Source organism: Protopterus annectens, chromosome 3.part1 (assembly GCF_019279795.1).
Source record: "Protopterus annectens isolate FY-2018-M chromosome 3.part1, PAN1.0, whole genome shotgun sequence".
NCBI lineage: Eukaryota > Metazoa > Chordata > Ceratodontiformes > Protopteridae > Protopterus > Protopterus annectens.
Genome location: NC_056732.1, coordinates 472,992,629 through 473,005,948, shown reverse-complemented (window position 1 = coordinate 473,005,948; position 13,320 = coordinate 472,992,629). Strand labels below are relative to the sequence as shown.

The following is a 13,320-nucleotide window of genomic DNA, read 5'->3' as shown; positions in this document are numbered from 1 at the left end:
CCCCAAGGATCCATCTTTGGACCCCTACTCTTCTCTGTTTACACCAATAATCTATCCTCTGCCACCAAACATGACACACTCATACAATACGCAGATGACTCGACCATCATCTGCTCAGCCCAGTCCCTACCCAAACTGCAAAATGTCACACAGGAAGCCTTTTCCTCTGTTGAAACATGGTTATCCAATGCCCAATTAATACTCAACCCAAACAAAACTAAACTACTCTTCTTCCAACCCACCAAACATACTCAAAACAACTCTCACTTTAACATCACAGCAAAAGACAACACCACTATATACCCAACTGAACACACCAAATTGCTAGGAGTGGAAATAGACAATAAACTAAAATTTGACATTTACATATCCATGACCATAAAAAAAGTCCACAAAAAACTAGGAGCATTATACAGAAATAAGCAATTTCTCACCAAAGCAGCAAAGATTTCAATAGCAAATTCCCACCTTATCTCCACCCTACTTTATGCCTCTCCAATATATACCAACCTAAGGCAATGTGATCTAAAAAGCTAGAGACCTGCTACAACAAAATCGCCAAATTCGCCACATATTTTCAAGGATTCATGAGATTTTTTAAGACGCATAAGCAATGAGCAACAATCCAACACAAGTACTTTCATTACACTTGGTGTAGTAGATTTATTCACATGTATTCCACATGATGTGGGGCTTGCTTGGTTTGAGGAATTCATGGCCGATTGTGGGGATATTCCCTTTGGTATATTTTGCACTTGTATAATTTTAATGGACCTAGTCCTTAAGAATAATTTTATTTTCTTTCAGGGAGAATACTATAAACAATTGAAGGGCGTGGCAATGGGGGCACACTGTGCCCCTACCTACGCCGATATTATTCTCCTGTATTGGGAAAACAAATATGTGTTCACTTCTAAAGTTAAGCAATATTGGAACCTGTATGGGAGTTTTTTAGATGACATTTGTATTTCTAAGACTACTGAGTTCCTAAAATTTACATATAAGCTTAATAATAGTGATTTAAATTACCTTGATGTTAACATTCAAACGGTGGACAATGGTTTAAAATCTAAAATACATAGAAAGCAGATATTCTCGAATTCTTATCTTCACTATGCAAGTGCCCACCCCCCCACACACACACACCAGAAAAGAGGGGTAATAAAAGGTCAACTGGTCCGGGGTAGCAGAATGACATCTGATGACCTGGATTTTAAAAGAGAATGTGATTTTATAGGAGAAATGTTCAATGTCAGGGGGTACCCTCCAACACTTTTGAGTGATGTATTAACAGAAGTCATGGATGGTAGAAAGTCTAGGTTTGCCCCTATTTTAGGTAAAAATCACCCTTCTGATCATGCAAGTCTAGGTGCGAGAACAGAAGGGGCATCTTACCAATCTGCTTTGACTATCACATATGATGATGAAATCAATTTAGTCAAACAAGTTATAGACAAGGAGTGGAAAAATATTCAGCCTTATCAGATTTAAATTGTATATTTGATGAGCCACTTAATTGTGTGTACAAAAAAGGGCGAAATATCAAAAATATTTTGGAAGAAGGTTCCCATTACAACAATTTCGGAACTCTCATTAGTAACAAAAAAGGTGCACACAAATGTGGAAATTGCACCCAATGTAAGTACATACGGACTGGGGCCATGTTATATTTAAAATGTAGAAACAAGTGTATAACTACTAGAGGGTATGCAAATTGTAATACCACAGGTGTGGTATATATTGTTTTGTGTGGGGCATGTGACTCTTTCTATGTGGGTAAGACGGAAATAAGGTTAAAACAAAGAAATGTATTAACACCTTTATGATTTAAGGAAGAAAAATGATAATAACGCCTTGTACAAACATCTTCAGGCATGTCCAAAAGCAGAGTATCAATTTTTCGTGATAGAGGCAGTCCCTATAGACCCCAGGGGTGAGCCATGGGAGACCAGACTCGGATACAGGGAACTATATTGGCAATTAGTCCTGGATGCTTGTAACAATTCAGGACTTAATGATATGGTGTCTTTAAAACCTGTACTCAAGCTCAGGTCTGCAAAATTGTAATATTTTTACATTTATACATGTATTCGTGTTATTTGATCCTGGTTTATTTATTTAAGTGAATTCTTGATTTTATATACGTTTTCATGTGTTTTATTATTTGTCCACCAGATGGTGCTAGACTAGTATTCTATATTATTTTAAGTTATCTTATGCCTTTGCATTTTAAATACTTTTGAACAATATATTTAGCAAGCATTATTTATTTGAACTTATTAATTAATACATTGTACATTTTAATATGAATATATTTTTGTATGAACAGCTTTAATATGAATATTTAATGTATTTTGTTCAACATTTCAAGACTGTCACATGCAGTTTAGAATCTACTCTTTCTGTATCTTGGTAACTAATTGAATCATTGATTTCATTGGTCTATTCAAACAGGAAAAGTTATTTAACCAGGTAACTATGATGTATTTGCCCATCTGATGAAGTTCTATGAGACAAAAACCTAAGGGGAAGTGTTTTTATCAGCATTTATGTTATTTGTGGATGTGTGTTCCTTTTGCTGTGTTTGAACATTAAATTACTTGTGTGTTGGAACTACTGGTCTCCGGTGCCTAATTTTGGATTTAAGAGTACATCTAACTTAATGGGCATATTAGAAGTGTTCAAAAACTACTATAAAGATATAAATAACACACCACTTTTGGAGACCGATAATGTAATAAATAATTCTGTTCAAGAAAATATAACTACTAAAGTGTCAATGCAACAAAATAACATATTGTTGTATCTTTCGGCTTTTCCCAGTTAGGGGTCGCCACAGCGGAACTCCGGTCCGCTAATGATTGGCAGATTTTTATGTACCGACTTGCCAGGCCTGACGTGCAACCTTCGACAAAGGTGCGCCCATTCACGCATGTCTCCACACAGAAGACGCTGTCGCTGAGAATCAAACAGGACAACGTCTTACTGTGAGGCGACAACGCTACCACAGCACCACCACCACAGCATAACAAAATAACATATTAAATAAACAAATAACACTAACAGAAGTGAAAGAGCAAATAAAACATTTAAAAGATAATAAAGCTCCAGGACTGGATGGAATAATTCCTGAACTATATAAGATTTTTCCTGAATATAAAATAAAGATAATTATGAGTGCCTTTACTATGGTTAAGCAAAAATGTGCACCACCCCTATCGTGGAAATATTCAATTATGTCCCCCATTTTAAAACAAGGTAAGGACCCCAAATCTTGTGATTCATATAGGCCAGTTTTGTTACTAAACACACTGATTATAAAATTTTCATGACAATATTAGCTAATAGGATAAAGAAAATATTACCTTATCTAATACATAATGATCAGACAGGGTTCATTCTGCATAGAAAAATGCAAGGTAATATTAAATTATGGTCATAAATAGACATAGCATGCAAATACAAACAACAACTATTATCAGCCTAGACATAGAAAAGGCTTTTGATTCTATTAGTAGGTCTTATCTACAAAGAGTTCTGATTGGTTTTAAATTCTCCTCCGATTTTGTCAACTTATTAATGAAACTGTATAGTGGGACACAAGCTTATGTGAAAATTGGATCATGTCTATCCTCACCACTAGAAATCCTCAAGGGAACTAGACAAGATTGTTCTTTGTCACCATTTTGTTTGCTCTTTCAATGGAACCTTTTGCTACATACATCAGAAACAAGCAAAATGGAAAAGGCTTTCAAGTTAATAAGGACTATTCTCCTAAGATAGTTATTTGCTGATGATATGTTGTTAATGTTGGGTGATATTGATGGTTTTTTGCATGATGTTATAAATACCTTAAGCAAGTTTGAAAGAATTTCGGGGCTTAAATTTAATCATTATAAATCCAAAACATTACTAATTAAGAAAAAGATCAACAAAAACCTAAGAGAGAATAGCCTGTTTAATTGGGAGAATGATGCATACTAATATTTGGGTGTCAGTATAAAGAGTACATGGAAAGAGTCTGTTAAACTAAACTGCAATAATTTAATGACCACCACCATTGGTGAACTAATCAAAAGATGGAATAAAATGTTCTTCACAATGGAGGATAGGCTCTCTTTAATTAAAATGATAATTTTACCTAAAGTTTTGTTTTATATACAGTCATTGGTCATTGATACTACTCCCTCCCAAAAACATATTTAAAAAATTAGATTCCATGCTACTTACATTTTTATGGTTCCCCTTAAAACTTAGGATTGCACGTAAATGGCACAATAGAGCTTGGAACAGTAATGTGATAGCATTCCCTAGCTTAGATCTTTATTCCAATTCAGTTATAATTAATGTAATATTAAATTGCATCTCCCCTACCTATATATCTGGCTGGAAAATAATACATGAGATTCATATAACTGATTTCAGAACTATAGAAAATCAGTTTAAGGAACAATACGAAATAAGTAGAGTTCATTGGCTTTTACGTGAAATTTGTTTATTTAATAAGAAGTTTAATAATTTTTTATGGCATTAATTAAATATTTAATAACTTTAAAAATATAATTGATTGTAATTGCAACATTAAACAATTCATATTTCTTATATTCCCTATAGCATACTCCCCTGATTGCCTAGATTCTTTCAACATCAATGCGATGCAAAAAATTAAAGGAAAATAACTTGATATTCTGGCATCAGTTTATTGAAGATAAGAGTATTAAACCACTAAACTCTCTTCTATGTAGTTTTGATAATAGTTAAGACAGTTGGTTGTTTATACACTCATTATGGCAGTTTATAGAAAACAAAATGAGAGTATCAATCAACCTAGAGATTGAATCTATACCTAGTTTGATTCAGCTTTTTATTAGGTGTCTTGAAAAGAGAGATGATCAAAAATTAAGTATCTCACCTATCTATAAGATGCTAAGAAAAGACACTCTAAAGTTTGACTCAGGCTTTTGGAATTACTATGTAAAGATTAACGGAGAACAAATATCTGATGAATCCAAAAAACTTTTATTGAAATCTACGTATTGTACCTCTTCTTCATTATATTGGAGATTATATACATGGAAATGTATGAATAGGCGTTTCTATACTCCACATAAAATAAATTTTATACTCAAAAACAGTGAAAGTAAATGTTGGAAATGTGATGAATTACTAGAGGCCATCTGGGTTCACATTTTCATTGAATGTAGAAATATTGTTCAATACTGGAAAGACTTCAGATATTTTGTAAATGCTTTATGGTCTGATAGCTGTCATATTTCTAACTCACTAATCCTATTCAATGTTCCTATACCTAATGTAATGCCTAAATCTCAGATTCAGTTACTCTGGTCAATTTTTGCAATTGCTAGAAAAGTTATTACTTTGAACTGGAAAAGTAAACAAGATTTGATATTTAAAGAATTTATTAATTTAGCAAAAGTTGTTTGTAAAAAAGAACTGCAAACCATTTGTTATAGAACTCATAACATTACTCATAAAAATAGCATGGCAAAAATTGGAATTCCTTTTGAACAAATACTGATAACTTCTCATGGATAAAATGGTTGTTTATCATGGATGAATGTAAATATTGTAAATATTTTTTTTATTGTATTTGTTATATGTGCATTTCTGTATGTGTATAATAAAAACAAAATAAAAATGTTTTTGGAAAAAAAAGAATAAGTAGTTTTCATAAAATGGAAATGAGCATGAAATTACATTTGTTTATGTTAAGACTGAGGTAAATACAAACGTTTTTAAAATGAACAGTGGTATAGCTATTTCAGAAGATATAGAACGATTAGGAGGGACAGAGTCTTCAGCAGTCTTATTAAAAAGTAAATACATAAATAAAAGTGTAGTATAGTAGAGTCATAAAGGCAAGAAATTTGCAAAACTTCACCAGTGGTCACAGTGTACACAACCAGCGGCAGACAAATGTCACCACATGCCTCAGAATAGACAGAGGTGAAAACAAGATGCAGTTGTGCTTAACATAAGGTATGCTGAGCTGGAAGCTGACTGGAAAATGAAACACCTGATAGTAATTACAAAAAAAAAAAAACAGCACATGAAAGGAAAAGAAATTGTGAACAGAATTAGAATTTCAGACAAGAAGTGGAGTTATTCATGGGCATAGCAGATCTTCATCAACTGAAATTTTCAACCGTATAGACATTCAGTAGCACCCCATAGTCTGCTACAAAGCAACTTCATACCCAGCCAGATGTTTCTGCAAGATCATTCAAAGTGCATTAGTCTCCAGAAAAGATGAATACTAAGCAATGAGAGGATTAAAAAGCTTTCTAGAACTTCCACATAGCTGATAAACACCATCAGAAGATATGAAAAGTGGCTGAAAATCCATGGTACACATTAAAATGAGTTAAAAATTAGGGATGGAGAGAGAAACATACATAAATGGCTAGGCACCAAGTTACCGGTATCTTGCCTAGACAATCTTTAAAACCATCTTTGGCATTATATCCACACCTTCACCCTATACTTACAGTATTTAATACTTTTCTTGCCTCCTAGTAGTATTTGTGAATTATATGCTAGACCACTACTAATGTATAATGTCGACTATACTTTGAGAAAGTGAACAGGTGGATGATGCCTATTTTATTTGGAGTAGTCCTCCTTTATTTCATGTGTATGGAAAAAAATCCTGTAAATATGGCACAGTGGTGCCACAGAAGTTAGTTGCTGCCACACCATGACTTTCTAATTTAGTTATTGGCTGTGCAGATTCTGCATTGGTTTTTAGCTGTTTTCCACTGACACTCTAAAGATGTTTCATAGGTGAATTGCTGATCCACCAAATTGCTCATCATTGTGCTTGCCATACTTATTGTGTGTTCATGCATTCTACTGTTGCCGTGAACTTGCACCTATTTAGTATGGTGGAATAGGCCTAGACTTCCCCTTTACTCTGAACTGGGTAAAGTAGCTATAGGAGAATGAGCCCATATGCTAATGTTTAGAAATCAAACTGTCACATTGGATTTGTTAATGTTTTCTGAGTGCTGCAATTAATGCTTTTACCATTTCACCCACTGGGGAAAGCTCTTACTAAACATGTATTACAGAAGGAAACCTAGAAAAGTAATAATGTTGAACTGATGCTTTGTCTTTCAGTTGGCAGAAGATTGCAGAATTTCTGTCTGCAAATGCAGTGGATTCGGATAATCTGAAGAATGTCATTGACCCAAAGATATTATGGAGAGGAAAACTTCAGATACGGGAAAGAAAGGTAAGTTTTACATAGCAAAGACCAAATAAGACGTGTTAATTGTGCAGCTCTAATTCTGAAATAATTGTTTTACATGGCTTGGTAAGCAGTAAAGTATAAATGTAGATGACTTTCCTCTTGGGGGGTCACTATGACAGTAGTGCACATCATAGGGCTTCTACTCACTTGAAAAGTAATAATGGAGCCAAATTCTCCTGTAGCAATTCCTGTCTGCAAGCCAAATACATTTTAGCTGTTGCCTGAACTTATGTGTGCTGACAAAAACTTGGCATAAAACCAGCACCAACAGTTAGTATTTTCATTTCAAAATTTTACTCTAGTGCTTTTTTGATACTTTGATTGCTGTACTTCAGCCTTTTCAAATGGAAAAGGACTTCAAGAGCTGTGGTTGCTTCAGTCACAAAATCCCACCCAAGGATATCCAAAACCTTTGCATGGTATATGCCTGGGTTCAAAGCACTTACACATGGACTGTGATATTTGCAGGGGCTTTGGCCATGATTCTTTTCAGGAGTGAAGAAAAAACATATTCTGAAAAGATTAATCCCTTCTTCATCCACTGAGCAGGATAAAACAAGGAGAAAGATGAATAAATTGATAAAGAAAGACAAAAGGAATGGCCAAAGTAGAAGAAGAAAGAAAAAAAAGGAAAGCTGAGGAGTTGAGACTTTCCCCTTCACCAAAAACTTTACTTTCCTATCCTACTCAGGCTCCATTGGTACTGAAATTTCAGTACTTTCCCTGTCTCAAGTTCCAGCCCCCTCCACAGAGACAATAGTTATCTTCAACTGTTCCCCAATAAGAACCTTAAACAGCAGGTCATCAGAGAAAGAAGTCTCCAGGTTTCTCTCTTCCCTCCCACCGTTTACATCTCCCTTAGGTCTGCTAAGTCCTTCTGGAGCACCTCAGATTTTATCTCGAAAATTGAGAGCTTTTGTGAGGGTGCAAATTGAAATGGGTGTCATTCAACCCCCTCTGTTTCAGGGGTGATAAGGTTGATCGACTATTTCCCACTCTTCCTCCTTTCCTAGACTGTGTTTTAACACTGAAAACCTTACAGCTGTCATCTTTCCTGGAGCCTCTCAGTTCAGCTGCAACTGGTTTGAATACCTCACCACTAACTTTAACTCATCGACCCACTCTGTGCCATTTCCTAGGGACTATCTTCAGCTCCAGCTTGTTCTGAAACACTTTTTATCATGATCTTCAGTGTTTGCTGTATCTGCTCTGATGCCAGTGTCTGAGCCATTTGATTCATTAGTGTCTGTGCCTCCATCCTCAGTGCCATTGACTGCCACCTCTGTGGGAATTGATATGGTATAATTTTGGAGAGCTCCGGTGACGATGGATATGAAATGGATTTGGAATCCGCTTTCTCTGTCATCAAGAGGACGATTGCTTTTACTTCACTGAAGGCTGGAGATGTTCCTTCGACTTTTGCTCCACCCCCGGGCACTATACACTTTACTCCTTCATCTTTTATTCATCCTAACTAAGGGTTAGAGCAGACCACAATTTTGTCACAATCTCCTTAGAAGGCTGCCATAGAGTTTTCTGGAGAATCAAAAAACTCTCCACTGGATCCTTTCACAAAACGAAAATGTAAGAGGATGTATATTGAATTCCTGATGCAGTCCATCACACCTAACATCTACTTGGATGAAGGGGAAAGGTCCCTAATGTCATCTCCTGAGGACACCATAGTTGGTGAGATCCTTGCATTCATGCATCAGAGCGGCTCCTGGCCCTCACAACCCTCTTTCCTAGCTGAGGAGATGTCTTTTGAAGCCTTCAGGTCTGCCCTTTCAACATTCTGAGCAGTATTTTCTCCAGTGCTGACTGCATGATGAACCTGATGATGAGGAGGGCATGGCAGAAGCCTGAAGTCACCTAAACAGTATCTTGTAAGGCAGATAAAATTCTTTATCCCTGTAAGGACAGGCAGCACTGGAGCAAGGGCCCTCTTGTGGATTCCATTATTGTATCAGTGCCAACCAAGAAAGAGAGAGAGCTGTCTGATAGCATTGCTGTCCATCCTTCCAGCAAGTAGTCTCTGTCGATGGACAGCATAGGGAAGCAAGCTTACTCATTGGGCATGTTTGTCCTGAGGGCATTAAACTGTCTTACATATGACATACTTCCAAAGAAACATAGCCGAGCGAGCCTTGAATTCTTTGAGAAGCCTGCTACCCCTGAGTCTGGGAAACAAATCTAGTGTCAGGTAGCCACAATACTCATTCTTTCTAACTTCTCCAAGAGATTAATAGTTAATGCAGCTAATGGAGCATTTAAAGCAGATGGAACTGGCATAACAATGCATACGTCATATAGGCATCCTTTGTTAATGCCTCTTATGGTGGATCCTCACTATTTGTACCAAAAGTCAGAGAGAACCTACTGAAGAATAAGCAGGAAGGCAAAGATGTTTTTTGTCCTGGCAGTTTGATTTGAAGCACTTCAAAGATCCTTTGATAGAAATCAAAGGGCCCAAGTCACACTGATTCAAAAAGAACCAGCATCCACCCTTTGACTGTTCTTCAACAGGAGTGACAGTGGCAGAGGAGACCTCTTTAATGGATGCCACCTTAAGGTCAAGGGAAGTTGGAAGAACCAGGGATTTGGGGGTCCTTTCTTTGGGAAGCAACGGGAAGCAACCTCAGTATCTCTGAGGGGTTACCTGACTTCTCCACTCTGGAAGCAGCCAGACGCAGGTTAACTCCTTACTCAGATGCATGGATAATCACCACACAGGACAAATAGATGAGGAGCATATCATCCAGAGAGTATGTTATCCCCTTTTCTTTTACTCCAAAGTTAAACTCCCTGCCTCTTCTACTGTCCAAAAGCAAGGCAGCAAAAAGAGAAATTGCTTTTTTGTTGGCAATAACAGCAATCCAGTAAGTCCCACTAGAACAGAGAGGGTCATGGGTCTGTTCTTGGTTATTTTTCTTTTTTTAGTTCAAAAGAAAGAAAAGGACTTCATGCTAGTCCTAGGTCTAAGAGGCCTAAATTAATTTACAAAAGAAAAACAATTGTTGAAGGTCACAGTGCAAGTCATTTTACCTTGTCTGCAAGTAAGCAACTGGATGCTCTCCTTGTATCTTTAGGATGCTTGCCTCCACATATAAATTGTAAGAGTCAGGGAGGTATCTACCCGTCTGGCTGGGAGCCAGTCACTATCAATTCTGTGCCATACTTTTCAGCCTCCTAACCCCCTCATGTTTTCACCATGTGCATAGTGGTTGTGGCAACTCATCTGTGACTCAAGGGAATACATGAGTTCCCGTTTCCGGTGATTGGCTCCTAGGTGCTACAAGGTGTCTTGTTCTCAATTTGATCTGATTTCAGTCAACTGGTATATCAAAATGCAGGATGGAACTAAGTGCTATTCACAATGCGCAGAGGCCATGAGAGTGTGGTAGTGGGTAATGGTGTCACAGCATCTTCTGGATCAACGCATACATGGGTTGGATCTCTTAAATTTCTCTAGATTTAACTGAAAAAATGCCAAATCTCACCTCTGCAAACCGTAATGCATTGTCAGCATAAAATGCATGTCAAAACTGTGTGTAGTTCGATTAGTAGCATTTATTAATACAACAGATATGGACAACAATGTAAGAATGTTAGTGAGAATATGTTATCATAGTGGTAAAAATAGCAGCATAATCAGTCATACAACCAAAACTCTGAGACATTGCTGATGAACTGAATCAAACACAAACAAGAACTGAAGTTCTGTAACTGAACTTGTTCTTGTATCACTCATCTGTAAAATTCCTCTGTCAGTTTCACACCTCCTTAACTTTGGTTCCCAGGCCTTGTGCCATCCGAATAAGATGTTTGGGTGTTCAATCTGTGAAAGTCTCTTGTCTGTCTGACTTTATCTCTGTAATTAGTTATTCTGACAAAAATGTTCTCTTGAGAATCTGGGAGTTTTGGTATGAAGGTTATTAATTTATGGGCATTTGTTTACTGGGAAAGTCCAGCTGAGGAGTGCTCATTTTCAACAGAAGGCTGGGGAAGAAAAGTTCCATTATACATATGTCATGAACATCATTTGCATTGTTTCATTATTTACAGTCTGTTTCATTCATGAGCAGCAGTTTCATTCGCTCATTTGTATCGTTCCACTGTAACTGCATTTATCAAAGCTGTATACAGAATGTTAAATAGAAATTGAAGATATAGATCTGCTTCAAAATGAATGCATTTCCTAGGCTATTTTAAAGAGAATTTTGCTTTTATGTAGGATCTAGTCAAACAAAACTGCATTTATGCAATATCTGTCATTATAGGATCTCTACAGCACAATATATCTATCCCAGTGATTCATAAGTGATCCCTCAATCCAACAGTGGCATAACACATTTTTTGCTGCGTGTGTCAGCCTTGCTGCAGTCTTTTCGCCTCTCCAACCACCAAATGTAGCCACTTAAACCTTATCTTTCCATAGAGAGTCATTTGACCAGGGTTGCTCTGTTCTGTCAGTGGTCTTCTTGGAGATCTGTGTCTACCCTCCTCTCTTCTTGATTTCAAAGTTCCTACTGAAAGCTTCCCTGTAAAAGGTCTCCACTATTTTCATAGCTTCTTTCTAGCCCAAGCAAAGTATGTTTCCTTTGATATGTCCTCATTTAAAGAAGTCCCCATGGTTTCTGGATCTGCATCTAGATCTTTTGTCTTACCTGGAAATTCATTTCCTGAGTTTGATAGCATGTTTCCTCCAGTTCCAGTAATGGCCTCTGGCCTTTCCCTTTCTGGTAGAGTAACACAGGATGTTCTTCGTGTTTTACTATTGCAGTCATCACATTTGGGTTATCCCTGCCAGGGTAGCCCTAGGTCGGCCCAAATACCAGAGGCTTAGTATTTCTGCGTCGGTTGCTGTCGCTTCAGGACTGACATCAGGTCGTCCATGGTATAAAATAAGGCAGCTGACGCCATTACATCAGTCTTTCTTGCCGAGGAGCCCAAAGGAGAAGCAGTTCGCATGAGTACCAGTTGGCTGCTACCCGAGTTTTCGTTTCCAAATTGAAGTTGGCCTTCTAAAGCTAAGTACCCCATTGAGGATCCTTTTTTCTTGCTCTAACCAATGTCAGAAAAAGGTAACAATTGTCTCGCCTGTGGAATGCATATATCACACCGAGACTTTCTTTCTCGCCACTTGCTTAGGCCCAGACCACGACGTTCCTCGCTGTCACTTTTGTGCTTTGTTCAATGTCAAACCTATACATCATCGGGCCCTTGTTGTAGCTAGATATTTTCGCTCACAATCTTCGAATTCTGATATGGCTTTGGTTAGTCATCCGACAGCAGATCTTCCGAAAAAATGTAAGGATAAAGACAGAGACAGACCACACAGGTCCAAAACTACTGATGACTATTCCATTAAGCTAGTCATCAGTTCTCCGGTCCTCAGTGAAGCACATTCGCAGCCCCTGATGCCTGCTTCTGTGAATTCACAGGCTGCTACTGAGACCCTTTCGGAGTCTGGTATGCCATGAGACTCTTCACCGGCTAATGATCTTGCAGATGTTTCTACCTTGGATGGGTCCGGAGCTGCTGAGCAGGCATCGGCTTCCGAGGAAGTACTTCACACTACCGATTCTCAACACAGACCGATGACTTCTTTTGCGTCTACCATTCTTTTGAAAACTACTGAGTTTCTAAGACCCAGGGTACGAACCACACCCAAGAAACCGACGACCCAATCTCAGGCACCTGCTTCCTTGCCTCAGTCTCAAATGCTTAAAATGGCAGAAGACATTATAATGCTTATCAGGGGAAGTCTGGCTACCCCTTCCAAAAGAAAGAGATTTGTTCCCAGTAGTTTTATCTGAACAGGAGTCTGATGACTCTGATGCATCTGAATATGAAGATATGCAACCCCTCTCTGCTTATGAGGATTCTGATGCAGAGGAATCCATTTCTTCAGCCTCTCCATCCGAGGACTTTTCCTTTGGGGAACCCTACATACTTGTAAGGGAGCATTTCCAATGGGAATGTCAGGACTACCCTCAGTCTAAAAAGAGACTCAGGGAATTCTTAGATCTTCCACAGCACAGACC

At 37.7% G+C, this 13,320-nt stretch overlaps 1 protein-coding gene across 2 annotated transcripts in view; it reads left to right on the top strand.

The window, feature by feature from the left end:
* The window catches only part of LOC122798172 (MDM2 binding protein), a 983,220-nt gene that overhangs the window by 93,971 nt on the left and 875,929 nt on the right, over positions 1–13,320 (top strand). For both annotated transcript variants that reach the window (XM_044066913.1, XM_044066912.1), the window contains exon 3: positions 7,141–7,255. In XM_044066913.1, the coding sequence (XP_043922848.1) occupies positions 7,141–7,255 (115 nt within the window). The remainder of the gene's footprint in view (positions 1–7,140; positions 7,256–13,320) is intronic.